This window comes from Leopardus geoffroyi, chromosome A1 (assembly GCF_018350155.1).
Source record: "Leopardus geoffroyi isolate Oge1 chromosome A1, O.geoffroyi_Oge1_pat1.0, whole genome shotgun sequence".
In the NCBI taxonomy this organism is placed as follows: domain Eukaryota; kingdom Metazoa; phylum Chordata; class Mammalia; order Carnivora; family Felidae; genus Leopardus; species Leopardus geoffroyi.
The window spans coordinates 147,860-173,433 of record NC_059326.1 but is presented as its reverse complement, the minus strand read 5'-3'; the positions used below and the strand labels follow the sequence as shown (position 1 = coordinate 173,433).

Here is a 25,574-nt window from a genome sequence, read left to right as displayed (position 1 = left end):
AGACCTGGTAGTCTGATGGGGCCTGCTGCATCCTGAGTGGGGCTTTCCTGGTGTTCACCTCTACCAGGGCCTGGAGATGCCGCCGGCTATAGTCAGCATCATGAAGTATGTATGGTAGACTTTGGATGAGCACCTAATCAGCAAAGTCAGCAACTCATTCTTCCCATTGTACAAACAGCAGACAAAATTCAGAACTGACCTGCTGAGCAGAAGCTGGTGTTGGGGTGGGGTGTCTCCCTCCTGCTTTCAAAGGTCCTGGCCAGGCATGGCATGGTGATGGCACCATCTGGGCAGAAGTGGCCTGTGAAGGGAAGCCATACGGGTGGGTCCCACCAGGACTCAGGGCCTCATCATGGGAGGAGTCTGCAGGCCCTAGGGTGGTGAGTTGGGGGCCCAAGACCAGGCTGGCCTCTGTGGCAATCTATAGCCCAGAGCCCTGGGGTGGCATCACTGCCAGGGAGAAGATCAGAGCAGCAAAGTCTCTGCTCTCTGCTTCTCCAAAAAGCTACTTCCTCTGCTTGAAGGGTTCTCCCTGCCCTCCATGACTGACTGACTGAGCCTGTGCACTTTCTGGGCCTGCCTCCCATGTCTATTCCTCCAAGAAGCCTCCTGGGTCCCTTGCCAAGAAGACTGCCAGTACCTGTGTCTGAGCTTCGATGGCTTTGTCCTTACTTTGATTCAATACTCTCCACACTGTAGTTTAGGGGGTTCCTGTGTCTGTCTGTCTTCTAACAGTGAGCTCCAGGGACCCTAACACTGGCCCAGTGGCTGGTACGTGCAGGCGCTCAAGAAGAGTGTGTGAGGCAGAACATGGGTGGGCGGAGGGCTGGCAAGAGGTCCATGTCAGCTGTGTTCCTTTTCCCACTGTGCCTTTCTAGTCCTCCTGTCACTGCAGTGCAATCTATGGTCCTTCTCCAGGCAGCCAGACACTTCACTGAGGTCCTTGCCTGCCTCTAGTCCAGCCATGTGTTTCCCTAGGCTGCTTCACACTGATGGATGGGCAAGCCCTCTTAGTTCCCCTGGGAGCGGCTCTGTCTCCTAAGTGTCCCATGCATTCAGTGGGCTCCCCCACAGCCCTGGCCCTGCCCCACAATATACATCAAATAGCAGGTGGATAAGAGGCTGGGTGACCTCAAGGTAGGGGCAGTATCCTTACAGAGGGGAAGGGATAAAGATGAGAAACCACTCCTGCTCACGCAGGTGTCAGCACCCTCAGTGTCAGCCTTGTTTACCTTCTGCCCGCAGGTGCAGGGGCCCTCCCTCCATTCCTCTTCCACTGCTGTCCTTTGGCCAGTGCCCTGGAAATACAAATACACTTCATTTTCAACCTGAAGAAAATTAAGGAGGGAAATACTGCTGAAAACAAAACCATATACAGTCTTAAAGTTAACAAAAGTAAAAATGATGTATGCCTTGAGATACTCCCTTCTTGATCTTTAGAACCCCACTTGTCTTGTGGCCCTGTGCATGCTGCTGATGGGAGTAGGGACCCACCTTGGATCCAGCTCCTGGTTCCCTTGTTCTGGCCTCCCCACTCTGGGAGGCCTGGTTGTTAGGGCCTTGGCACTCTCTTGTGTACGCTATTTCTCCCTATCTTCTTTTCCCTCAGGCCCCCTCTATGTCTCATGCTCTTTGTCACTCCAAACCACCCTTGCACAGTGATAGCATCATCTGTGCACAGCTGAGTGGGATAGGGTCCTCTGAGCATTCTCTCTCTCTCTCTCTCTCATGCTCATTTCAATCCTAAATGTCTTTGTGGATGGGAGGCAAAAGGATTGCAGGAGTTAGCGGTGGGATGGGTAGGTAGCTGGGCAAGAAGACCTCTCTATCCCTTTCCACTTGACATTTATGGGTTCTGGAATGAAGTATGGCCCCACACAGGCCTCTCCCCTGCTTGCTCTGTCTGCCTTTCTTGCTCCCACTAAGAACTCAGGCAATTATGGGGCTTGTAGAACATTCAGAAGCTGGACAGGGAGGGAGAACAGGGGACTGCATGTGTATGTGGCCAACCAGAGGAGCCTCCTTACTGATGGGCAGCAGAGCCAGTTGGGCAGTGACAGAGCTCTTGTCTCTGAGATGAGGTGCCAGAGTCCCCACCGCTCACGTGAGGAACAACCTGTTTCTGAGTATGGTGGCTACCATTTACTGAGTCTTTACTTAGAACTTTCTACATATGACTTTACTTAGCAGGCATATTTAGTCACCATTATTATCAACTCCATTTTTAGAAATAAGGAAAGAGAGGTTTAAGGAAAACTTAAATAACCTTCCCAGACTCATACATATGACCATAAGAAAGGTCTCAATAGATTTCAAAAGATTGAAATATCAGAGAGTATGTTTTCTGACTACTATGGAATTAAAATAGAAATTTGTAAGACATCTAAAAAAGCCCCAAATATTTGTAAATTAAACAACACACTTCTAAATAATCTTCTGGTCAGAAAACATCAGAAGGAAATTAGAAAACTTTTTAACTTTAATGATAATAAAAACCCCACATCATAAAATTTGTGAGATATAGCTAAAGCAGTGCATAGATACAAATTTTAGGTTTAAATACCTGTAAACTAAATGCTTATATCAGAAAACAATAAAGGTGGAAAATCAATTATCTGATTTTACCTTAGGAAGCTGGAAAAAGGATATCATTAAAACCAAAGCAAGTAAAAGGAAGGATATGATAATCAATGAGATAGAAAAATAAAGAAAACCAATAAAACCAAAACCTAGTTATTTGAAAAGGTAAATAAAATTTATAAAGCTCTAACTAGACCAATCAATAAAAAAAAGAAAAAGAAAGAACACAAAGTACCAATATTGGGAATGAAACGGAATCACTGCAGATGATATGTTAGAAGGTTAGTAAGGGGATAGTATGAAAAACTCTATGACACTAAGTCTACAACATAAACAGAGAAATTCCATGAAAGACTTAAATTACCAAATTGTCACAATGAGAAACAGAAAATCTGAATAGCCTTAAACTTATTAAAATTTTCAATTTGTAATTAAAGACCTTTCCATTAAGAAAACTCTAGGCCCTGTGGCTTTACTGAGTTCTATACAACACTTAAGAAATAACTCAGGATCCTCAGGGGAAGATGGCGGCGTAGGAGGACGCTGGGCTCACCGCGCGTCCTGCTGATCACTTAGATTCCACCTACACCTGCCTAAATAACCCAGAAAACCGCCAGAGGATTAGCAGAACGGAGTCGCCGGAGCCCAGCGCAGACGAGAGGCCCACGGAAGAGGGTAGGAAGGGCGGCGAGGCGGTGCGCGCTCCACGGACTGGCGGGAGGGAGGCGGGGCGGAGGGGCCTGACGGACTGTGTTCCGACAGCAAGCGCGACTTAGCGTCTGGGAGGTTCTAAGTTAACAGCTCTGCTCGGAAAGCGGGAAGGCTGGAGGACAAAGGGAGGGAGAGCAGCTGAGCCCCCAGACGACAGAGCTCAGTTTGGTGGGGAACAAAGGCGCTCGCCAGCGCCATCTCCCCCGCCCATCCCCCAGCCAAAATCCCAAAGGGAACCAGTTCCTGCCAGGGAACTTCATCGCTCCGCGCAAACACCCAACGCTGTGCTTCTGCGGAGCCACCCCTCCGGCAGCAGGTCTGACTCCCTCCACCTGCCACAGGGCCCCTCCTGAAGTGGATCACCTAAGGAGAAGCGAGCTAAGCCTGCCCCTCCTGCCCCCGTGCACCTTGCCTACCCACCCCAGCTAATACGCCAGATCCCCAGCATCACAAGCCTGGCAGTGTGCAAGTAGCCCAGACGGGCCACGCCACCCCACAGTGAATCCCGCCCCTAGGAGAGGGGAAGAGAAGGCACACACCAGTCGGACTGTGGCCCCAGCGGTGGGCCGGGGGCAGACATCAGGTCGGAGTGCGGCCCCGCCCACCAACTCCAGTTATACACCACAGCACAGGGGAAGTGCCCTGCAGGTCCGCACCACTCCAGGGACTATCCAAAATGACCAAACGGAAGAATTCCCCTCAGAAGAATCTCCAGGAAATAACAACAGCTAATGAACTGATCAAAAAGGATTTAAATAATATAACAGAAAGTGAATTTAGAATAATAGTCATAAAATTAATCGCTGGGCTTGAAAACAGTATAGAGGACAGCAGAGAATCTCTTGCTACAGAGATCAAGGGACTAAGGAACAGTCACGAGGAGCTGAAAAGCGCTTTAAACGAAATGCAAAACAAAATGGAAACGACGACAGCTCAGATTGAAGAGGCAGAGGAGAGAATAGGTGAACTAGAAGATAAAGTTATGGAAAAAGAGGAAGCTGAGAGAAAGAGAGATAAAAAAATCCAGGAGTATGAGGGGAAAATTAGAGAACTAAGTGATACACTAAAAAGAAATAATATACGCATAATTGGTATCCCAGAGGAGGAAGAGAGAGGGAAAGGTGCTGAAGGGGTACTTGAAGAAATTATAGCTGAGAACTTCCCGGATCTGGGGAAGGAAAAAGGCATTGAAATCCAAGAGGCACAGAGAACTCCCTTCAGACGTAACTTGAATCCATCTTCTGCACGACATATCATAGTGAAACTGGCAAAATACAAGGATAAAGAGAAAATTCTGAAAGCAGCAAGGGATAAACGTGCCCTCACATATAAAGGGAGACCTATAAGACTCATGACTGATCTCTCTTTTGAAACTTGGCAGGCCAGAAAGAATTGGCACGATATCTTCAGTGTGCTAGACAGAAAAAATATGCAGCCGAGAATCCTTTATCCAGCAAGTCTGTCATTTAGAATAGAAGGAGAGATAAAGGTCTTCCCAAACAAACAAAAACTGAAGGAATTTGTCACCACTAAACCAGCCCTACAAGAGATCCTAAGGAGGACCCTGTGAGACAAAGTACCAGAGACATCACTACAAGCATAAAACAGACATCACAATGACTCTAAACCCGTATCTTTCTATAATAACACTGAATGTAAATGGATTAAATGCGCCAACCAAAAGACATAGGGTATCAGAATGGATAAAAAAACAAGACCCATCTATTTGCTGTCTACAAGAGACTCATTTTAGACCTGAGGACACCTTTAGATTGAGAGTGAGGGGATGGAGAACTATTTATCATGCTACTGGAAGCCAAAAGAAAGCTGGAGTAGCCATACTTATATCAGACAAACTAGACTTTAAATTAAAGGCTGTAACAAGAGATGAAGAAGGACATTATATAATAGTTTCAGGGTCTATCCATCAGGAAGAGCTAACAATTATAAATGTCTATGCACCGAATACCGGAGCTCCCAAATATATAAAACAATTACTCATAAACATAAACAACCTTATTGATAAGAATGTGGTCATTGCAGGGGACTTTAACACCCCACTTACAGAAATGGATAGATCATCTAGACACACGGTCAATAAAGAAACAAGGGCCCTGAATGATACATTGGATCAGATGGACTTGACAGATAGATTTAGAACTCTGCATCCCAAAGCAACATAATATACTTTCTTCTCGAGTGCACATGGAACATTCTCCAAGATAGATCATATACTGGGTCACAAAACAGCCCTTCATAAGTTTACAAGAATTGAAATTATACCATGCTACTTTCAGACTACAATGCTATGACACTTGAAATCAATTACAGGAAAAAGTCTGGAAAACCTCCAAAAGCATGGAGGTTAAAGAACACCCTACTAACGAATGAGTGGGTCAACCAGGCAATTAGAGAAGAAATTAAAAAATATATGGAAACAAACGAAAACGAAAACACAACAATCCAAACGCTTTGGGATGCAGCAAAGGCAGTCCTGAGAGGAAAATACATTGCAATCCAGGTCTATCTCAAGAAACAAGAAAAATCCCAAATACAAAATCTAACAGCACACCTAAAGGAAATAGAAGCAGAACAGCAAAGGCAGCCTAAACCCAGCAGAAGAAGAGAAATAATAAAGATCAGAGCAGAAATAAACAATATAGAATCTAAAAAAACTGTAGAGCAGATCAACGAAACCAAGAGTTGGTTTTTTGAAAAAATAAACAAAATTGATAAACCTCTAGCCAGGCTTCTCAAAAAGAAAAGGGAGATGACCCAAATAGATAAAATCATGAATGAAAATGGAATTATTACAACCAATCCCTCAGAGATACAAACAATTATCAGGGAATACTATGAAAAATTATATGCCAACAAATTGGACAACCTGGAAGAAATGGACAAATACCTAAACACCCACACTCTTCCAAAACTCAATCAGGAGGAAATAGAAAGCTTGAACAGACCCATAACCAGCGAAGAAATTGAATTGGTTATCAAAAATCTCCCAACAAATAAGAGTCCAGGACCAGATGGCTTCCCAGGGGAGTTCTACCAGACGTTTAAAGCAGAGATAATACCTATCCTTCTCAAGCTATTCCAAGAAATAGAAAGGGAAGGAAAACTTCCAGACTCATTCTATGAAGCCAGTATTACTTTGATTCCTAAACCAGACAGAGACCCAGTAAAAAAAGAGAACTACAGGCCAATACCCCTGATGAATATGGATGCAAAAATTCTCAATAAGATACTAGCAAATCGAATTCAACGGCATATAAAAAGAATTATTCACCATGATCAAGTGGGATTCATTCCTGGGATGCAGGGCTGGTTCAACATTCGCAAATCAATCAATGTGATACATCACATTAACAAAAAAAAAGAGAAGAACCATATGATCCTGTCAATCGATGCAGAAAAGGCCTTTGACAAAATCCAGCACCCTTTCTTAATAAAACCCCTTGAGAAAGTCGGGATAGAAGGAACATACTTAAAGATCATAAAAGCCATTTATGAAAAGCCCCCAGCTAACATCATCCTCAATGGGGAAAAACTGAGAGCTTTTTCCCTGAGATCAGGAACACGACAGGGATGCCCACTCTCACTGCTGTTGTTTAACATAGTGCTGGAAGTTCTAGCATCAGCAATCAGACAACAAAAGGAAATCAAAGGCATCAAAATTGGCAAAGATGAAGTCAAGCTTTCGCTTTTTGCAGATGACATGGTATTATACATGGAAAATCCGACAGACTCCACCAAAAGTCTGCTAGAACTGATACATGAATTCAGCAAAGTCGCAGGATACAAAATCAATGTACAGAAATCAGTTGCATTCTTATACACTAACAATAAAGACAAATAAAGAAACTGATCCCATTCACAATTGCACCAAGAAGCATAAAATACCTAGGAATAAATCTAACCAAAGATGTAAAAGATCTGTATGCTGAAAACTATAGAAAGCTTATGAAGGTAATTGAAGAAGATTTAAAGAAATGGAAAGACATTCCCTGCTTATGGATTGGAAGAATAAATATTGTCAAAATGTCAATACTACCGAAAGCTATCTACACATTCAATGCAATCCCAATCAAAACTGCACCAGCATTCTTCTCAAAACTAGAACAAGCAATCCTAAAATTCATATGGAACCACAAAAGGCCCCGAATAGCCAAAGTAATTTTGAAGAAGAAGACCAAAGCAGGAAGCATCACAATCCCAGACTTTAGCCTCTACTACAAAGCTGTAATCATCAAGACAGCATGGTATTGGCACAAAAACAGACACATACACCAATGGAATAGAATAGAAACCCCAGAACTAGACCCACAAACATATGGCCAACTCATCTTTGACAAAGCAGGAAAGAAGATCCAATGGAAAAAAGACAGTCTCTTTAACAAATAATGCTGGGAGAACTGGACAGCAACATGCAGAAGGTTGAAACTAGACCACTTTCTGACACCATTCACAAAAATACACTCAAAATGGATAAAGGACCTGAATGTGAGACAGGAAACCATCAAAACCTTAGAGGAGAAAGCAGGAAAAGACCTTTCTGACCTCAGCCGTAGCAATCTCTTACTCGACACATCCCCAAAGGCAAGGGAATTAAAAGCAAAAGTGAATTACTGGGACCTTATGAAGATAAAAAGCTTCTGCACAGCAAAGGAAACAACCAACAAAACTAAAAGGCAACCAATGGAATGGGAGAAGATATTTGCAAATGACATATCGGACAAAGGGCTAGTATCCAAAATCTATAAAGAGCTCACCAAACTCCACACCCAAAAAACAAATAACCCAGTGAAGAAATGGGCAGAAAACATGAATAGACACTTCTCTAAAGAAGACATCCGGATGGCCAACAGGCACATGAAAAGATGTTCAATGTCGCTCCTTATCAGGGAAATACAAATCAAAACCACACTCAGATATCACCTCACGCCAGTCAGAGTGGCCAAAATGAACAAATCAGGAGACTATAGATGCTGGAGAGGATGTGGAGAAACGGGAACCCTCTTGCACTGTTGGTGGGAATGCAAACTGGTGCAGCCGCTCTGGAAAGCAGTGTGGAGGTTCCTCAGAAAATTAAAAATAGACCTACCCTATGACCCAGCAATAGCACTGCTAGGAATTTATCCAAGGGATACAAGAGTACTGATGCATAGGGGCACTTGTACCCCAATGTTTATAGCAGCACTCTCAACAATAACCAAATTATGGAAAGAGCCTAAATGTCCATCACCTGATGAATGGATAAAGAAATTGTGGTTTATATACACAATGGAATACTACGCGGCAATGAGAAAAAATGAAATATGGCCTTTTGTAGCAACGTGGATGGAACTGGAGAGTGTGATGCTAAGTGACATAAGCCATACAGAGAAAGACAGATACCATATGGTTTCACTCTTATGTGGATCCTGAGAAACTTAACAGAAATCCATGGGGGAGGGGAAGGAAAAAAAAAAAAAAAAGAGGTTAGAGTGGGAGAGAGCCAAAGCATAAGAGACTGTTAAAAACTGAGAACAAACTGAGGGTTGATGGGGGGTAGGAGGGAGGGGAGGGTGGGTGATGGGTATTGAGGAGGGCCCCTTTTGGGATGAGCACTGGGTGTTGTATGGAAACCAATTTGACAATAAATTTCATATGTGAAAACAAAAAAAGAAATAACTCATACCAAATCTACATAAACTCGTTCATAAAATAGAGGAGTAGGTACTAATTGGAAGTTAATTTTATAAGGCTAGTATTACTTTGATATCAAATCCAGACAAAAATCAGAAAAGAAAAATACAGACTAATATCTCTCATGAACATAGATGCAAAAATTCTTATAAAATATCAGCAAATCAAATTCAATCATAGGTAGAAAGGATAAAATATCAGAGCTATGTGGAGTTTATCTCGGGAATGCAAGGTTAATTACACATTCAAAAAATAATGATACTCATCATCTTATCAGAACAAAGGAGAAAAACCATATGCTCATCTCAATCAGTGCAGAAAAAGACAGGACAAGATTAAATACCCATCCATGATAACAACTCTCAGCAAACTAGAAATAGAAGAGGATTTCCTCAACCCAATTAAGATTTAGAACAGAGAAAAGATGTCCAATTCTATTCAAACTAGTACTAGAATTCATAGACCGCATGATAAGACAAGAAAAGGTAATAAAAAGGCATGTGGCTTGAAAAGATAGAAGTTAAAAAGTCTTTATTCAAAGATAAAATATTGCATGAAGAGAAAATATTATGAAATCTACACACAAAATAGTTACTCTAACAAATAAATGAAGCAGGTAAGATTGAAGGATGCAAGGTCAATATAAAAAAAGTCAATACTAGCTGGGGTCCCAAAGACATATCTGTACACCCATGTTCATAGCATTATTCACAGTAGCGAAAATGCTAGAGCAACTCAAGTGTCCATCAATAGAATGAAAAATCAAAATGTGGTATATATATTCTTTTAAAAGAAGGAAATTCTGACCTAATGGTATACCATGGATGAACCCTGGAAATGCTATGCTAAGTAAAATAAGCCAGTCACACAAAAAGCAAATACGGTATGATTCCACTTACATGAGATACTTACAGTAGTCAAAATCATAGAGACAGAAAGTAGAATGGTGGTTGCCAAGGGCTAGGGGTACAGGGGAATGGGGATTATTGTTTAATCAGTATAGAGCTTCAATTTTACAAAATGAAAAGAGGTATGTAGATGGATGGTGGTGATAGTTGGACAACATTATGAATGTATTTAATACCACTAAGCTGAACACTGAAAACCAGTTAAGATGCTAAATTTTATGTTACATGTATTTTGTCACAAATAAAAAGCAAATTGAAAAAAAAAACTAGCTACCAACACTTGGAAATTGAAATAAAAGATACGATTCCTTTTATAATAGCATCCCAAAACATGAAATACTTAGGGATAAGTTTAACAAACTGTGCAGATGCTGTACATTAAGAACTGTAAAACTCTGCCAAGATCATACATCTAGTAAGGAACAGAGTTAGTACTTGAACTGTCTTCCAAAGTCCATGCTCCTCACCACTCTGCAAACTTCCTTCCTTCTGTGTTGCCTCATCTCACTCTCCCCAAGCCATATGAGTGCATGTTCGGGGCCCAGGAGTAGCCAGACTTTGTCCCTCAGAGACCACCTGGGCTTCCAGGGGATGTAGTTCAAGCAGAAAACCCTTCCATCCCATCCTGTGCCAGTCCTTCCCCAGTGGCATCAGGGCCCCAGCCCATTCTCACCTACCTGTGGGGCGAGGCTGGCAGCTAAGGACTCTGTCTATGAAGAAGTAGCCCAGAGGGCAGAAGACATGGGCAGTGTGCTTTGCTTTTGGCTCTGGCCTGGGCAGGTAACACTGAGAGAACACAAGGAAACACAAGTTGAGAAGGCAGGTAGGTCATGACTAACACCTGTACCTGGAGGCTGTTGAGAGTTGGGATCTCAGTTCAGGTGCTTACTTTGCCAAGGGTCTTTACAGATCCCCTAACTTTTCTGCCCCTCCAATTTTCTCTGTAAAAGAAAATTACCACCAACATTACCTCCATATGTCATGGTGAGGCGGAATTAATTATTGTGATCCATGGTTGAAGGGAGGTTTTCAAGTACTCCTTGTCTAACTTTTGGTGGATGCTGCAGCTCCAGAGCTAAACTTCTTGAGCTGTAGCTGTTGCTATGATTCAGTTCTCAGGGGACAGAGGTCTGCCTTGACTCTTGTCCTCTACCCAGTGGTGCACACAGTAGGTGCCTGGTTGACACCCACTAAGTGAGTGAGGTGCAATGTGGCTGCTGTGGGCATTTGTGCCCCAGCTCCAAAGTTTCTATGTTAATTGCATGTCACATGGAAGCAGTGACTCTGAACCTCCCAGCACTTCACAGGTATCATCTCATTTAATCCCCACAGTAGAGGTGTGTTATATTTGTTTTTGTATTGAAATGGCTGGGCAAGTCCCCGGGCACTGGGTCAGAAGCGAGCAAGGAGTGTTGGGTGTCTCCCCAAGGAGAGCATCACCATCTTACTTTTGACATGTTTGTTTTGATCCTGAGAAATTAAGCCTCTTCTGGGGACTTCTTGATAACCACCATGCCCCCTCCCACAGGAATGGTTGAGACAAGGAGCTGCCCTTCCCCCGGGGTCACCTGGTAGTCTTTGCTTTCTCTGAGTCTTGGGAGCCGGCTGCAGATTCTGGTGAGGCACGGCTGCTGAGCTGTCCTGCCACCAAGGTAGCTGCAAAAGCCAAAGGAATCTGAGCAACTGAGGAGAGGCCCTGCAGGTTTGGGAGCCAGGGAGCAGTTGGGCCTTAATGGCAGTGCAGATGGCATTGAGGCCCTTCACACCTGGCCTTGGTACATTTTGGTCTGCTGCCATCTGGTCTGAGAAGAAGCTGCAAGCAGCCAGAGCTGCTAACAGTGAATGTGGGAAGATAGATCACATGATGGCCAGCCCCACTTCCCAAGTGAGGGTTCACCAGGTCATAGGGCAGGAGAGAAACAGTGCCTATCTAGAGCCCACGTCTTCTGGTACCTATCCTGCACCTTGGCTGTGATTGAGGTTAGAAATCCAGGGACTGTGTCCTGGGCAGGCTCCAGGAGATCAACCACCAGGCTACTGGACTCATGCCCCTGGGAGCTCATCACACTCAGGGCCACCATAGAAGGGACCTGTACAGGACCACTGTCTTCCAGGGAGCAGGAAGCCCTGGTCTCTCCCAACCACTCGCCCTGCTGCTTTGTCCTTCCTGCCCTTTCCCTCCTCTCTTCCTGGGGCACAAGGGTGTCCACTCCTTACTGAAAGTCCTTGGAGCACTGCAGGCAGCTCCCAGCCATGGAGTCCTGGCCTGGCAGGCAGGCAATGAGGCACAGGAGGTAGCAGAGGGCCCCACTGCGGTGACAGAGGGCAGCTGTCCCTGTGAAAAGCAAAAGAGAGGAGCGACAGGCTTGGTGTGAGGGCATTGCTCCCCTTTTGCCTCTAGAGAGTCCTTCTGCTCTGGGCCTTCTCCTGTGATGATGTTACTTGAACAAAAGTCTGCAATTACTGAGAAACTGTCATAACAAATGGGTCTTCCCTGAGGACATGGGGTGCCATGGCTGGTGCTGAGGATGATAGTTCTTTTGGACACATGGCCAACCTGAGACATAGGAAGAGAAAAGCACAGATGTAACAGGGACACCAGGTTGGCTGAGAGCCCCCCACCCAAGGCCTCAGAAATCTGATGCTTTGATGAAGCCTAGTGACTTTTTTTGTCACACTTACCTTCTAGAATTTCAGGCACTTGAAGTGCCCTGAGGCTCTATTATCATAAGATAATAGAGCTGACATTTCATCTGGTCAACCCTCTCAATTTACATGTAGGGAAGTGGGGATTCGGAGAGATCACAGGACTGGCCAGAGTCACCCTGAGGCCCTGGTGAAAGGGCTGGCACAGGCAGGGGTCATGGTATGGCAGGGCTCCTGTCTGGGGCCCCCTTGCAGTTCATGAGGCCTGATATGCCGTCCCTCCTTAGTGCTGGGACGCCAACCCTCTATCCCTGAAAACTGATGCACTGTAGACCCAAGGAAGAGCTGCATGAGCTTTACCTCAGAACTGCTCAGCAAATCCTTGTGGGTGACCCCAAGAGACTCCGGTTCTCAAGGGAAATCCACAGGCTTTGGGGACAGACAGACCTGGATCAGATCCCAGGTCTTCCACCCACTACCAGTTGGTAACTTCTGTCCACCTCAGTTTGATCATGTTTTATTGGGGCATGAAACCTACCTCGGAGAATTGTGAACAATAAGTGAAAAACAATAATGAAAACAATAAATGAAAAATTGTGAACAATAAATGAATTTATATATTAAATATATATTAAATATATAAATGCATATATTTATGTATGCTATAGGTATGCTATGAGATTATATAAGATTTATATAATTTTCATTTGACAAAGCCAACTATAAGTACTTGCTTTACATGAGGCCCAGAGAGGCAGACAATTCAGAGAGAAACAATACCCACTAGGACATACAAAACCACTCAGACTGCATGTGATTCCAGGGCCAAGACAAGGGGCAGAGTATAAGGATGAGGGGACAAGAAAGGGAGTGATCACTGAGAACTTGGGGGGGAAAGGCTGTGTACAAAAGGCAGCTTCACTTGGGTAAGGGAGAGAGTGAAAACATGCAGATGGAGGGAGGGGACACACACACACACATACACAGAGGAGTGGAGGTTAGAGAAACCCAGAAGAGGAAGGCCAGCGGTGTGTGCCCCAGATGCTTCCTTTAGGGCAGTGACCCAGCAGTGATGAAGGCCAGGCGCTGGGTTCATACCTGGACCTGATACTTACAGACAGCATGCCCTTGGCCAAGTGATTTACTCTCTGAACCCCAGTGTCCTCATTTGAAAAGCGAGGTTAGTTGTACGTATGCAGAGTTGACAAGAGGTCTAACAGAGAATGCAGGTAGAGGCCCAGGTCCCAACACACAGCATGAACCCAGATGTCATGGCTGTTATTTCATTGATCTTGCTATTGGCTCACCTGCACTGAGGGCACCTAGCAGAGGGGCCAGGGCCATCCAGAGTCCAGGCTGCAGCATGCTGGAGCAGTGACAGGGAAAGGCTGAGTGCAGATAATGTGCCAGATCCTAGCCTCTCTTGGCTGGAACATGTGACCTACATTGCTGTAACCTGGCCTCTGTAGCCGCCTAGGACCAGACCCACTACACCCCCCACCAAGGTTCCCTGGGAAACGTGCCATCCCTGAGTGCATCAGAGGAAGACAGGAGAGATGTGTTCTTTGTCCAGCTCTCCTGTCCTTCCAGATGGCCTCTGAGAAGATCCAGATTGCCAGGTTCTGATGCACTCATGAGACTTACTAGCTGCAGGATCCTGCATATAACTTACTATTTTTCTGTCTCAATTTCCTCATCTTTAAATCTGAGGTGACAAGACTACATATTTCCTGGGATTGTGGGAGAGCTAACGGAGTTTCAGGCATCTTCAGAGCAGTGCCTGCACACACATGCTTAGCAGCATTACTAATTTTTGTTTTAATTTATTGAGCACTCACAGTTTGTGTGGCAGCATACAATGGGCAGAAGAGTAAAAGTCCTGGCACATGTCCTTAGAGCTTAGCTTAAAGGTTATGAGACTAGCCCTCAGGTAGCAATTCCAAACACCATCATCATACACCAGTTAGCACTATGTGGCCTTACTGTGGGGCCAGCTTTCATTTACTTTTTCAGGAGCTCTGTAAGAGGTAGAATTTTACAGGTGCAGTAGGAAGAGTGACTTGCTTGAGGTGGCCCACTATATAAGTGATAGAAGCCAGTCTGTGTTAGCCAGAGTCCATGCTGACTCAGCTCTCTTCCCATGGTAATGTCTGTGGTTCTCATGGCCCTGGGGAACCATCCAGACATGGATGATGATACACCTTTATTTACCCAGAGCTGGCTCCTCCAAGGGACAGGGACACTAGTGACTAGGTGCCCGAAGCTCGGGTTTGGCCTTGGGGGATGCATCTCAGGTTAAAAGTGTTGTGAGGTCAGTAATCTTGGCGGATGTGATGTTGCCTATAATTGCTGATTTGTAAAAGCTATCGTATTTTAGAGGGACTCAGAGCCATCCATGCACTGGACATGCCCACCCATCCCACCTCAGGTGTATGACTTTCCCTCATCCCTGTGCCCAGTCACAAGGCCATCTTTCTGTTCCTCACACACTTAAGGACTGTTTCAGATTTCTGCTTGTTTCCTCTTTATTGTCTGATTCCCCACACTGCCTTGTTTTAATTCTCTTGCTTGCACTAAGTACCATCGATGTTTATCTTGTTTGTTCACAGATTGTTGGTCTCTCCTCAGTGGACTCTAAGGCCATGAAAGCAATGACCTGGTTGAACTCTCCTCCTCTGTGGCCCTGGTGCTTAGCATAGTACCTGGCATGTAGTGGGTACCTCATAAGTCCTTGAGAAAGGGTAAAGAAGTGAGAGGTGCCCAACAGTGTCTCTGTTAACTGCAGAAGTTTATTTTTCAACCTTATACAGGTGCCCAGCAAACAGAGCAGATAAGAGCTCTGGTTGGTTTAAAGGGAGGTGATGGTAGGGCAGGGGGAATCCAGAGGCCCCTTTTCTCTCCAGCTTGTCCCATAGGCAGCCCCTGAGGCTCCCTGTACAAACTGCTTACCTCAAAGAGCAGTTTAAGAACTACTAATCTGGTCCAACTTCCTTATTTCCTGGAGGATAAAGGCACAGAGAGGTGAGGAGATGTGCCCAAGTCCACACAGTGAGATGCAGGCCTGTAAGAAAGCTGAGTTCCCTGACCTTGACTGGAGACACTTTCTGTTCTCCTCAATCACAAACCCAGATTGATGTTGCCCACCTGCATCTTAGACAAGCCATCTGGTCTGGGGCCACCTTTGTGTCAGCTATACCCACACCTGTCCCAGTCTCCAGTTCTCAGACAGAAGCCTGAGGTAAGCCCCAACCCCAGCCTTCTCTGGAAATATGCTCCAAAAGGCATCCTTGGTGAAGAATAATGATTCAGGAGAAATACTGTCTGCACTGTGAGCCCCACAGAAGGCTCTATTTCTGCCCAGATGATCAGTGTGGCCCTGTCTACTATACTGAGCCAAGCTGACTGTTCCCAAAAGAATCTCAGTGCATCCATTTCCTTCTAATTCACAAAAAATTTCCAGGAACTTGTGTAACTCTTATTACAGGTAACAATTGCCAATTTAAATTCAATCAGCATTAGTGCAAAGGGGGCTTAACACCAAGTTTGTCAGTCACATCTACCAAGGTGTGAACACATGAAGGTTATGGGGTTTCACCAAAGAGCAAGGCCTCAAGATAGAAAAAACAAAACAAAACAAAACAAAAACAAAAACAACAAAAACAAAAACAAAAAAAACCAACCAGCTTTCCCATAAGAACCTCAAAGCTAGGGCGATTTTCAGGCTTTTATTTCTGAAACTCAGACCTGGTCTATCACTCAGGCCTCTCCCAGATTCCAGAGGAGAGCAGCTGGGGCTGTAGGCAGCCAGCTAAGTGCATCTTCAATTTCCCGTTTAGTCTCTCTCAGTTGCTGGCTTCATTGTTAGCAGCAATGAGATCTGGCTCCCACTCCACACATAGGGAGAGAAGTGGTGAACTTTTGGCAGAGGTTCTAGGATGGATGACTTTTTGTTATGATAACTGATCTATTGAATCATGAGCCTCTGAACTTGGTGGACCTAGTAAGCGTCAGTCCAGCTTCTTTCGGTGTTCCTGATGGTTGGGCCCTGATGCCAGAGAGTGACAGTGAAAATAAGAGAAGGACCTTGATCATTTCAAGTCACAGTGCCATGATGATGATGGTGATAATAATATGATAGTAATGATGGTGATGGTGATGATAATGAAAGTGATTATCGGGGCGCCTGGGTGGTGCAGTCGGTTAAGCGTCCGACTTCAGCCAGGTCACGATCTCGCGGTCCGTGAGTTCGAGCCCCACGTCGGGCTCTGGGCTGATGGCTCAGAGCCTGGAGCCTGTTTCCGATTCTGTGTCTCCCTCTCTCTCTGCCCCTCCCCCGTTCATGCTCTGTCTCTCTCTGTCCCAAAAATAAATAAACGTTGAAAAAAAAAATTAAAAAAATAAAAAAAAAGAAAGTGATTATCATGGTGGTGATGGTAGTGATGGTCATGGTGATCATGATGGTAATGATGATAATGATGGTGGTAACGGTAATGGTGATTATGATAGTGATGATGATAGTGGTGATGCTGCTGCTGACCATTTCTTGGGGACTTGATTTTTTCTAGACATAGTATGAACATTATTTCATCTGACCCATCAATAATTCTGTGAAGTATCTGTTATTATTAACTCAATAGATAGGGAGATTGAAGCTATAACAGACCTAATTTCCCAAAGTTATTCTTCTATTAAGAGACCGAGATGTGATTTAAATTCAGGCCCATCTAAAGGCTGTGACTTCTTTCTTTCTTCCCTTCCTTCCTTCCTTCTTTCTTTCTTTCTTTCTTTCTTTCTTTCTTTCTTTCTTTCTTTCTTTCTTTCTTTCATTCTCTTAAATTTTCTTTAAATCCAAGTTAGTTAACATATAGTGTAATAATGATTTCAGGAATAGAATGTAGTAATTCATCATTTACATATAACACTCAGCACTCATCCCAACAAGCACCCTCCTTAATGCCCATCCCCCATTTAGCCCATCCCCCCAACCAAGACCCCTCCAGCAACCCTCATTGTGTTCCCTGTATTTTAGAAGTCTCTAATGATATGCCTCTCTCTCTGTTTTTATCTTATTTTTCCTTCTCTTCCCTTATGTTCATATGTTTTGTTTCTAAAATTCCACATTTGAGTGAAATCATATGATATTTGTCTTTGACTGACTTATTTTGCTTAGCATAATAGATTCTAGTTCCATCCACTTTGTTGCAAATGGCAAAAATTCATTCTTTTTGATCACCAAGTAATATTCCATTGAATATATATGCCACATCTTCTTTATCCATTCAGCAGTCAATGGACATTTGGGCTCTTTCCATAATTTGGCTATTATTGATAGTGCTGCTATAAACTGGGGTGCATGTGCCCCTTTGAATCAGCATTTTTGTATCCTTTGGATAAATTCCTAGTAGTGTAAGTGCTAGGTCATAGAGTAGCTCTATTTTTAATTTTTAGAAGAACCTCCATACTGTTTTCCATAGTGGCTGTACCAATTTGCATTCCCACCAACAGTGCAAAAGTATTTCCCTTCCTCTGCCTCCTTGCCAATATCTGTTGTTTCCTGAGTTGTTCCTTTTAGCCATTCTGAAAGGTGTGAAGTGGTACCTCATTATGGTTTTGATCTGTATTTCCCTGATGATAAGTGATGTTGAGCATCTTTTCATGTGTCTGTTAGTCATCTGGATGTCTTCTTTTTAAAAGTGTCCATGTTGGGGCGCCTGGGTGGTGCAGTCGGTTAAGCATCCGACTTCAGCCAGGTCACGATCTCGCGGTCCGTGAGTTCGAGCCCCGCGTCAGACTCTGGGCTGATGGCTTGGAGCCTGGAGCCTGTTTCCAATTCTGTGTCTCCCTCTCTCTCTGCCCCTCCCCCGTTCATGCTCTGTCTCAAAAATAAATAAATAAAAAAAAAAAACGTTGGAAAAAAAAATTAAAAAAATAAATAAATAAAATAAAAGTGTCCATGTCTTCACAGGATACAAAATTAATGTACAGAAATCAGTTGAATTTTTATACACCAATAATGAAGCAACAGAAAGGCAAATAAAGAAACTGATCCCATTCACAATTGCACCAAGAAGCATAAAATACCTAGGAATAAACCTAACCAAAGATGTAAAGGATCTGTATGCTGAAAACTATAGAAAGCTTATGAAGGAAATTGAAGAAGATTTAAAGAAATGGAAAAACATTCTGTACTCATTGATTGGAAGAATAAATATTGTTAAAATGTCAATACTATCCAAAGCTATATACACATTCAATGCAATCCCAATCAAAATTGCACAGCATTCTTCTTCAGGCTAGAACAAGCAATCCTAAAATTTGTATGGAACCACAAAAGACCCCGAATAACCAAAGGAATATTGAAGAAGAAGACCAAAGCTGGAGGCATCACAATTCCAGTCTTTAGTCTCTACTATAAAGCTGTAATCATCAAGACAGTACGGTATTAGCACAAAAACAGACACATAGACCAATGCAATAGAATAGAGACTCCAGAATTGAACCCACAAAAGTATGGCAAACTAATCTTTGACAAAGCAGGATGGAATATCCAATGGAAAAAAGACAGTCTCTTTAACAAATGGTGCTGGGAGAACTGGACAGCAACATGCAGAAGGATGAACCTACACCACTTTCTGACACCACACACAAAAATAAACTCAAAATGGATGAAGAACCAGAATGGGAGACAGGAAACCATCAAAACCCTAGAGGAGAAAGCAGGAAAAAAACCTCTCTGACCTCAGCTGCAGCAATTTCTTACTTGACACATCTCCAAAAGCAAGGGAATTAAAAGCAAAAATGAACTATTGGGACCTCATGAAGATAAAAAAAACTTCTGCGCAGCAAAGGAAACAATCAACAAAACTAAAAGGCAGCTGATGGGATGGGAAAAGATATTTGCAAATGACATATTGGATAAAGGGCTAGTATCCAAAATCTATAAAGAACTCACCAAACTCCACACCCGAAAAACAAATAATCCAGTGAAGAAATGGGCAGAAGACATGAATAGACACTTTTCTAAAGAAGACATCCAGATGGCCAACAGGCACATGAAAGGATACTCAATGTCACTCCTCACCAGGGAAATACAAATCAAAACCACATTGAGATACCATGTCATGCCAGTCAGAGAGGCTAAAATGAACAAATCAGGAGACTATAGATGCTGGAGAGGATGTGGAGAAATGGGAACCCTCTTGCACTGTTGGTGAGAATGCAAACTGGTGCAGCCACTCTGGAAAACAGTGTGGAGGTTCCTCAAAAAATTAAAAATAGATCTACCCTATGACCCAGCAATAGCTCTGCTAGGAATTTACCCAAGGAATACAGGAGTGCTGATGCATAGGGGCACTTGTACCCCAATGTTTATAGCAGCACTTTCAACAATAGCCAAATTATGGAAAGAACCTAAATCCATCAACTGACGAATGGATAAAGAAGGTGTGGTTTATATATACTATGGAATACTACTTGGCAACGAGAAAGAATGAAATCTTGCCATTTGCAGCAATGTGGATGGAACTGGAGAGTATTATGCTAAGTGAAATAAGCCATACAGAGAAAGACAGAAATCATATGTTTTCACTTATATGTGGATCCTGAGAAACTTAACAGAAGACTGGGGTGGGGTGGGGGAGAAAGGGGGGAAAAGTTACAGAGAGGGAAGGAGGCAAATCATAAGAGACTCTTAAATACTGAGAACAAACTGAGGGTTGATGGGGGGGGGGGTGGGGGAGACGGGAAAGTGGTTGATGGGCATGGAGGAGGACACCTGTTGGGATAAACACTGGGTGTTGTATGGAAACGAATTTGACAATAAATTATATATATATATATATATATATATATATATATATATACATACATAAAATAAAAGTGTCCATGTCTTTTGCCCATTTCTTCACCAGATTATTTGTTTTTTGGGGTGTTGAGTTTGATAAATTCTTAATAGATTTTGAATACTAAACCTTTATCAGATATGTAATTAGCAAATATCTTCTCCCATTCCATTGGTTTCCTTTTAGTTTTGTTGATTGTTTCATTTGCTGTGCAGATGCTTTTTGTCTTGATGAGGTCCCAACAGTTCATTTTTGCTTTTGTTTCCCTTTTCTCCAGAGACATGTCTGGTAAGAAGGTGCTGCAGCCTAGGTCAAAAAGATTGATGCCTGTTCTCTCCCATAGGATTTTGATGGCTTCCTGTCTTACATTTAGGTCTTTCATTAATTTTGAGTTTATTTTTGTGTGTGGTGTAAGAAAGTGGTGTAGGTTCATTCTTCTGCATGTTGCTGTCCAGTTTTTTCAACACCATTTGCTAAAGAGACTGTCTTTTTTCCATTGGATATTCTTTCCTGCTTTGTTGAAGATTAGTTGGCCATACGTTTGTGGGTCCATTTCTGGGTTCTATATCTGTTCCATTGATGTATGTGTATGTTTTTGTGCCAGTACCATAGTGTCTTGATGATTACAGCTTAAAATTTGTTTAATGTTTATTTGTTTTTTTTTGGGGGGGGAAGGGCAGACCACAGAATCCAAAGCAGGCTCCATGCTCCAAGCTGTCAGCACAGACCCCAATGCGGGGCTCAAACTCATGAACCATGAGATCATGACCCGAGCTGAAGTCAGACATTTAACCTACAGAGCCACCCAGACACCCCTGATTACGGCTTTATAATACAGATTGAAGTCTGGAACTGTGATGCCTCCAGCTTTGGTTTTCTTTTTCAGGATTGCTTTGGCTATTCAGATGTTTTGCAGTTCCATACACATTTTAGAATTGTTTGTTATTGCTTGGTGAAGAATGCTGGTGTTATATTTTAGGGATTGCATTGAATGTGTAGATTGCTTTAGGTAGTATCGACATTTTAACAATATTTGTTCTTTTGATCCATAAGCATGGAATGTTTTTCCATTTCTCTGTGCTTCTTCCACTTCTTTCTATGTAATTTGAACTATCCCGCATCTCTGCCTTGTCTTTGTCTCAGAAACCACCTGGGAGGTGGACTGTGCAAGAGTGTGTGTCCAGGGTCTCTTTCCATTGTTTTCATGCAGTGGCTTGAAATCATTTTGGAGCTACTTGCTATGTTTAAGCCTTAATGAAACGTGGACCCATTTTTCCTGAAAACAGCAGCAACAATAATTAAAAAAAAAAACATACACATGAAGCCAACACTGTATATCCAATTTGGGGAACAATGCAGGCAGCAATCACATCTCCAGTTTACATTCCTGATCATAGGCATGCTCACAGTTCCCATCCATCTTGTTACTTCCAGCATCAAAGAGGCAAAATCAAATGTGTTCACCCACCCCATAAACACAAACTTGTCTTGAATGTGCCAAGAGGCAAATCTGCCTACAAAAGCCACAACCAGACAGCTGGGGGTGGGGCTCATGCAGATAGGTGTATTGATTGGACACAATTTGGAGAATGCTTCTCATGCAGAGGGGTGCCATGTTCTGATTGGAGCACCACTTTGAAGTGCCCTGTTGAGGATGGGCCATATCCCTCAGGGGTTTTCCCTATCCTGACAATGCTAGGTAGGATCCAGGAAGGGAAGACCATTGGCAGAGGATTTGGGGCAGGCAGTCACAGGCCACATCCCTGTGGTCTGCCTCCCCTCCTTTCATCCTGCCTTCCTGGAAGTGAGTGAGGACACTAGGACGTCTGTATACTGTTGGCTGAAAGCTGCCTTGCAGTGCTTCTAACATCTGGGTTATAGAATGTTACCAGGTAGACATGATTTTATTAAAATACTCTGCCCTCCTATAAGCATATTTATTTCATTTCAGCTTATAGGAGCAGGTTTCCTGTTATTTTGCTTCTGAGACAGAGAAGGCTTCTGGAAACAGGGTCTTGTTTTATATTAAACACAATGGCTGCCAGAGTTGCTGGGCCTGCCAAGTTAACCCAGCATCAGTTTGATGTCGGAAGCCACGTTTCTTGCATTTCTCAGGAGAACACAGGCCACCCCATGGCTTAAAGTTCATCCTTACCTTGGACTCTGTGGGGATTAGGAGGGATAGAGGCTTCAAAACCTGATGTGGGTACTTCAGGAATTGGGGAGAGAGGAGATGTATGGGATGAGACACATCCTGTGCTGGATGCTGAGCACCTGAAATTTTGCATTTCAGCACTTTGCATAATGAAAGAAACACAGCACTATCCAACAACTGTGAATACATGAAGCTCTTTTCTGTGGTATAGTCCTTTAAGCCTTGGTGTTCCCACAGAGACTGCCAAAGGGCTTCCTGGCTAGGGCAGCTCTAGGGAAAGAGAAGAGGATGCCTGACCTATATATGAGTTCTGTGTCCATGCTGGGGCTTACAGCTTGATCCCAGACCACTTTCTTTATATCTAATTTTCAGCTGAAGTAAGGCAAGTTTATTAAAATTTATGAATTGCTCTAGAGTCTAGAGCCACCAGAGCTTCTCAGAACTGCCACTTATCATGTGAAAACTTGTCTAGTAAAAGCAGGCCTCTCATGGAAAAACCTTACTCCTCAGTGATCCAGATTCACAGCCCACCTGCCTGGGAAAGGAGCTTATGTTACAGTTGGCAAGGCTATTTCCTATAAGATGAACACCAATCAGCCACCCACTCTGTCTAGAGTCAGAGGAGGAGTTGTGGGGTGTGAAGTGGCAGCCCTCCACTGCTCTATCCCCGGAACATCAGCCAGGTGGGATGAATGTTGGGACCTGGTGACAAGATGAAGGCGATCTTTGACCTCCAAGTTCTTCATGCAAGAACTTAACAGGCTTAGTGACAGATGAGAAGAGATTGCTGATGTTTCAACTATTGACGTCATCTTGGATCTCTTGCAAGCTACTGTCATTTATGTCTTATGTGCATTCTTTGTAAAAAAAATTTTTTTAACGTTTATTTATTATTGATAGAGAGACACAAATTGTGAGCAGGGGAGGGGTAGAGAGAGGGGGAAACATAGAATCCAAAGTAGGCTCCAGGCTCTGTGTGTCAGCACAGAGTCCGACGCGGGGCTTGAACTCATAAACTGCGAGATCGTGACCTGGGCTGAAGTTGGTTGCTTAACCAACTAAGCCACCCAGGCCCATTCTGAATTTGCATCGCTGAGATATCTCCCTCAGGATCAGCAATGTCTGTTAGAGGTTGGAGCTGTCCTCTTCACTATGGAGCTGCCTGTCCCAGAACAGGTAGAGGATGGGGTTTGATACACACTACACCTCACTGCCTTGGGGGAGGGCCCTGTACTCTGAGCATGGTGCACATTGAGCAATGGAAGGACATTCAGGTTTAGGACAGCAGAATGCCCCAACATTCTTAACAGAAGATTTCATGGGGCCATATTCTCCATCCTAGGTCTGCTTAAGGACAAAAATAAATAAATAAATAAATAAATAAATAAATAAATAAATAAAGCTCTCCAAAATAAATACATTTCATTTAAATTTACCCAGCATAGAGAGAGGGAAGGAGGAGCAGAAATAGACTGAAGTCAGAGGGGCAACCCAGGCCAGACGGTATACAGCCTTGCAGTCACTTGAAGTTGAGACCTGAGATTAGCTTATTTGGCCATAGAATTACAAGGGAATTTCTTTTTTATTTCCTTCATGCCTTCCGTCTAGGGCTTCAGTTCTGGAAGCAGAGAACAGGCATCCCCTTTGGGTTCCACAGTGTGTGAGACTAAAGGGTGTGAATAAATGGCCGAGGTCTTCAGAGTTCCAGAGTTGTGGCAGCTGATGACAAGCTCAGAGTCATAAATCCATGGCCTGGAACAGATTTTAAAGGGTGGAGAAAGCAGACTGGCTTTAGAGTTAGAATGCCTGGGTTGATGCCTTGGCATTGTTGGGCACTGGCTGTGTAACACCAGGCAAATTGCTTAGCCTCTCTGAGTCCTAGATTTCCCAACAATAAAATTAAAATAGCAATACCAGCCTTCTTCAACAGGTTTCTTGAGAGGATCAAATAGAATTAACGTATATGTGCTTAGATACTTTAAAGGGCTAAAATATTCTAAAATATTGTCACTACTTTTCAAGTCCCAGGCTCCTGAAACCCAACATTTTAAAGCCTCTTTTGGACTGCCTGAACAAAAGAAAACTTTCCTGAAACTGGCATACTGAATCTGGCAGGAAGAGGCTGACAGTGGCTGGGCAAGTTTCAGCACATTTCAGTTGACACATGGGGTCTTGTATGTAGGAAGATGCTCAATGCCTGCTTTTAGACTCCACTGAGGATAGAACTGGAGGAAACAGATTAAAATTACAGGAGGGAGTATGTGGGATAAACAATTATAATACAGCATTGTCAATAAAGGTGTGAACATAAGAGAGCTGATCCAGGAGCTTGTGGAGCTTTTCTTGTGTGTCTGTAAAAGGGAGAAAGCAATTTCCTTGGAAGTAGAAAAAGATAAATGACTACCCACTGTCCACATTTCAGCCTAGGATTCCTGAAGCAGAGGAAGATGCTTAATGAGAAACAAATGATTTAGTTGTCTGCAAGGCATATTTTAACTCATTGTATTCAAGTTTCCTTTGCTTTCTTTTCAAAGGTAACTTATGGTCACCCAGTTTCATTGATTCACGTCTTTAGGTCAATACATTATTCCAAAGTTCTAGTCCAGTGATTTTCAGTCTTGGTGATGCAACAGAACCACTTAAGCAAATAGATGATAGATAGATAGACAATAGATCAATAGGTGGATAAATAGATATTTGCATGGCATCCCCAGACCTCTTGAGTCAGAATCTTCTAGAATCTGGGCTCAAGTATCAATATATTCCTAAAGCTCCACAGGTCACCCTGAAACATGGCTCAAGTTGAGGACCACAAATGCCCTTCAAATCCTTCATTCTGCAATGCCAACATTGTAACCCTTGAACTCAGTTGTTTTAGAATTGTGTACTGCATTTTTGAACTGACTTTAAATACTGTTTTGGGGGGAAAGGCATGCACTCTTTCAAAGCAAGACTTGATTCTAAACTTGATTCTATAAATTTTATCAGGGGTGCCTGGGTGGCTCAGTCGGTTGTGTGTCTGACTTTGGCTCAGATCATGAT

General features: G+C 43.4%; 1 protein-coding gene across 2 annotated transcripts in view; it reads right to left on the bottom strand.

The window, feature by feature from the left end:
- Window positions 1-25,574, bottom strand: part of LOC123584420 (zonadhesin-like) — a 63,777-nt gene that overhangs the window by 9,919 nt on the left and 28,284 nt on the right. For both annotated transcript variants that reach the window (XM_045452285.1, XM_045452369.1), the window contains 5 exons: window positions 12,108-12,225; window positions 11,459-11,546; window positions 10,568-10,676; window positions 1,233-1,298; window positions 200-301 (listed from right to left, as the gene is read on the bottom strand). In XM_045452285.1, coding sequence (XP_045308241.1) covers window positions 200-301; window positions 1,233-1,298; window positions 10,568-10,676; window positions 11,459-11,546; window positions 12,108-12,225 — 483 coding nt within the window. The remainder of the gene's footprint in view (window positions 1-199; window positions 302-1,232; window positions 1,299-10,567; window positions 10,677-11,458; window positions 11,547-12,107; window positions 12,226-25,574) is intronic.